The sequence below is a fragment of the Cyprinodon variegatus genome, unplaced genomic scaffold (assembly GCF_000732505.1).
Source record: "Cyprinodon variegatus isolate N-32 unplaced genomic scaffold, C_variegatus-1.0 Scaffold55, whole genome shotgun sequence".
In the NCBI taxonomy this organism is placed as follows: domain Eukaryota; kingdom Metazoa; phylum Chordata; class Actinopteri; order Cyprinodontiformes; family Cyprinodontidae; genus Cyprinodon; species Cyprinodon variegatus.
In genome coordinates, this window is record NW_015150508.1 from 697,580 (window position 1) to 702,067 (window position 4,488).

The 4,488-nt window shown below is 35.2% G+C and overlaps 1 protein-coding gene across 6 annotated transcripts in view; it reads right to left on the reverse strand.

Annotated features, from left to right (window-relative positions):
* The window catches only part of pcdh9 (protocadherin 9), a 225,244-nt gene that overhangs the window by 159,863 nt on the left and 60,893 nt on the right, over nucleotides 1-4,488 (reverse strand). For 4 of the 6 annotated variants that reach the window (XM_015371267.1, XM_015371266.1, XM_015371269.1 and 1 more), the window contains one exon: nucleotides 796-897. The exons of the other annotated variants lie outside the window; for them this stretch is intronic. In XM_015371267.1, the coding sequence (XP_015226753.1) occupies nucleotides 796-897 (102 nt within the window). The remainder of the gene's footprint in view (nucleotides 1-795; nucleotides 898-4,488) is intronic. 6 annotated transcript variants of the gene reach the window in all.

Consider the following 4,488-nt stretch of genomic DNA (forward strand, 5'->3'; position numbering starts at 1 on the left):
TATATATATATATATATATATATATATATATATATATATATATATATATATAGATATATTTATATATGTGTATATTGAAATAAGTAACAATTTGTTTTTGGTGACATAAGACTTTAACATCTTTGTTGTAACAAACTGCATGCAACTAAAATTATCTGTGATACACTGTGTTAGAAGTGAAATTCACAAAAATTACTCCCACAACATAAGAAAATAAACAAAAATAAACTTGGCACTGCATTTAGCAACAGAGGGAGATGATGGTAAGAGTCCAAACCCGGCCCTCACACCGCAAGCCCTTGTTGATAAACTGTAGCTAAGAAAAACCGACATCATTAAGATTCACCAGTGCAAAGCGACACATGCAAACCTTCTCTAGCCCCCCAATGACTATCAAGCACTGTGTTTTCCAAGCACAGAGGTAATGAGACAAATACTTATTACTCAAGTAAAAATGGCATGAATATTAGCAGCGCATTAGTCATGAATTTAATGATGTTTCCAGTACAATACTGTATGTCACTGTTAGTCATATGCAAAACAAGGCTTTGTGGAGAGAAGGAAGAAAAACTTGAAATACAAAAGTGCATTATGTTATTAATAAGCAGAGATGGAGGAAAGAATGACAAAACCACTTTATAATGTGTCTAAAGAATCATATTTGTCTTTGCATAGTATGCGAATAATGCAGAGATAGACTTTGAGAAATATTGTGGACTTCATGAAATGAAATGATTTCTGTTAGGTGAAATACTAATGATTTGTTTGGGCAAAAATGGGACCATCAGTACTCACTAAAGGGGTGCAAGGGGTCCAATATTCAGGATTCAGCTCTGCTCGGGGACGGAGATCCAGATATTCAGGATTCAGCTCAGTTCGGGCACGAGTTAATGTTCCCTTCAAAGAAATTGAAAAACAAAAAAAAAGAAGGTTCTGTTAGAATTGATTTTATTGTTATTATGGTTTTGTTTCTACTGACAAAAATGTGTGTAAAAAAATATGATGACCAAAATCTACAATTAAAGATCCTACCATGTGTAAATAACAATGATGAATAAAGGCTTAATAAAGGTTAATTATTTCTGTTAAACTTGATGCTTACCCTTTTGAAAAACTTGTTTCTAATTTTTTAATCCATATTTTGTTCATGGCAAATATATAGAATCCTTGTTCAAATACTTCACTGTGAATATTTCTTAGTTTTTTAGAGAGAATTTCAATTAAAGGAAAGAAAATGAGGTTAGAATGTGGTTTTCCATTCCTGAGGCCCTCTGTCCTAAGTGACAGGCCATTTGAATGGAGTGATTCTGCTGGGCCCCATGTGGTCTATGATATATACTGTAATTATCTGCTGATTCTCAAAATGGTTGTGTGTAATGAGGCTATGCTGCATGAAGCCCCAGGCATAAATCACTGTCTTTAACTGACTTCCAGATGACCAGCAACAACACCAAGCAGAGCCATGGAATGAGGAAGAAATGGGTTATCTGAAAAGCACTACTGTAAAATTGTGTCTCTTATCGGCAAACACCATATTGTCAGCCTAAAGTATTCTAGACATATAGTTTTTTTTTTTCATAAGGGTATAAATTGGCTTACAATTTCTATGGCTTATTTTTTTTATGCTTGTAGCTCTACTAACAGTCTAATTTAGCAATGCAAAACAGATGAAGACCTTGTAATGCATGTATTAGGGTCAGTATCTCTGAATCACATGAGTCTATCAGATGGTCTACTGCCATATAGGAATATATAGAAATATAAGAGAACACAAAAAAACTAATTACATAAAATACTGTATATGCCAAATGTGTAATCAATCCAGATGAAAGTGTGCATTCAGCTCGGCAAAGAACTCATGCTCTTCCTCAACACTGAAGTCCTCAGACATTTTTCTTTCGTTGTTTCTTTCTTTGCACAGGTAAACAGCACATTTCTTCTTCTACGCTTGCATTATCGGCAGAGCAGACGCTGAATGCACACTTTCATCTGGTTTGGTCTGCCACGGTTTCCGTAGACTCGTGAACGCGCTTTTAGGAAATCCTATACACTACTGTTTATGCTCTAAAAACATTCTAAATGACTTAGTTTCGAGTAAATTCTGGATGCTACCCACTCAGGACACTTGGAATACATTGGACGAGCAGTATGGAGGAATATTGACACGTTTTTTGTGGACTTTTATGGACCTTTCTGCCTCGGGCGCCATGGACCTCCATTATTTGAATGTCAGCAGACAGCAAGAAGCCTCCCAGATCTCCAGATGCATTTGAGATATCAAAAAAGTACTCCAGAGTGTTGTTCAGCATGGGGGTGAGTAGAAAATGAAGGCTAATCATGTTTTGGGTGTACTATTCCTTTAATAACCATATAGTAACAAAGGTAACTTCCAAACCACTGTCCCAAGACTATTAGTTGGATTTGAAATATCCAGGATGAAATTTGCTCAAAAATTTTAACAAGAGATGTTTCCCTCTACAGTTACCCTTTACAATTCTTCCAATTATTGAAATACCAAGGAAATGGGTAAAATCCATCTGAGCAGCGCTCAGGCCCTCTATCCTATTAGGGGTTGACTTAATACATAATTTCACTTGTCTGTCACTTTAATTAATAGAAGTGCTGTTCTAAAAACTCCCCAAAATGTGATTATTTCTTACCATCTTGCCATTTATTACTAGTATGATAGGTGACAGAGAGAAGGAAGTGAGAGCTGGCAACATTATAATTGATCATTTTTCACTTCACATTGTCAGAGAGGCTGTGGTGAAATCCTTGGTTGCAGCTGACAGCATAACATGCTGTACTTGTCTACATTGACAACAAAAATAAACAGCATGAATAACACTTTGGCATTAAAGGATGAGAACTTTATGTTGAAAAAGTAAAGTCTACCTAATTATTGTTGTTAATGATAGTCTAAAAATAATTGATTTCATTTCCATTTGGCGAATAGAATCTGATAATATAAAGTTTCTTTTTTCTAAATGGCCACCACTGGAAGTCTTCAAGTAATTCAGAGTGTTTTTAAAATTAGGCAATGAAATTAAAAAAGCTCAGCATCATTCTATCGTAACAGCTTGAGGTAAATGATCCCGTGTAATTGTGTCTGTAGAGCTCTGTCATACAACTAAATGATTCTGAAATCTTAGATGAACAACAGATTTATACCTGTTGTGTGTAAGACTGCTTTGCTGATCTACTACAATAAACTCAACTTCCTTTGAGTTAATGTTGCAATTATCATTGAGTTAATAGCACCGTATATTCTAAAAGAACGGTTCCTTCTCTTAGGTGTTTAACTGTCCTGACTTTTCAAAATTTGCTAAAATACCTTGGTGGGGTGTGTTTTGGCACTTAGTAAAAGGCTATTGGGTATAGGATGTTGCATGGGGTAGTTATTCTTTTCTAACAGATTATCTTTGTTTGCCATGATGGGAGTTCAAAGGTCAGGTGAACACCTCACACCTGTTCTTTTAGCTGCTCTTCTGCATTTATATTGGGCCCTGGGTCAGCTGCTAAGAAGCAGCACAGTTGCGTTTCATATAGGGAGAAGGGAGTAATAAAAACATCAAGTTTCAAAATATTCAGATTATAATTTTTGATTTCAGAAGCCATGATATGTAACAGACAGAGCTAATAATGTCACCAGTGATGCTATTATCTTTTCAGTATCAGAGAGTTGGCTTTATACCTGGATGCCAAATGTTCAACAATATAAAAGGTTTATTATGCATAGATTGCACTCTTTCCTGCACCCAGGGAGCGCTGTGTCGCTGGATGCTGAAAAAGCTTTCGAACATATAGAAAGGTCATATTTGCCTTTTTATCTCTCACAGTACAGTGTTGGCCCGAAAGTTCTGTAATGGGTTAAGGCTATTTACCAAGACCATATTTCTTCTGTCAAAACAATAAAATCTCAATACTTTTTCAGAAAGGATTTTCTCCTTTTCACTGTCCTTATTGTGCCATCACCTCTAATTACCTAATAACTTAGACAACCATATAATGTGCGTAAACTGTAAAATAATGAAAAAAAATATTCTAAATTGGGCAAAGAAAAAATTGGGTTGGCATCTTGTCCAGTATGGCAGAATGTGGCTATTAGCCTACGGCAGAAGACAACCCCCTAAAAAATAAGCCATGGTAACAGCATAATTTATGATATATCCCTCATATCATTGAAAATAACATTTTGAGGCCCTTTAAAGATCTACTTAACAATTACAATTTTTAGGTCCAAACTCTTGTTTACAGTAAGCTCAAATAGCTTATCTATGCTCTAAACTTCCTAAATAATATTTTGATTACAAAACTAATATGGATGATACATTCAAAAAGTTTTGTGTGAATAAAGGGGCAGTGTTTAGAGGTACTGCATATAGAATGCTAATTTGTGTAGATAGTACCTAAAATAATCAAACACAATGTGGACAAGATCTAGCCTGACGTAGTCCTACTCAATTCTAGTCAGAATATGAGTCTGAT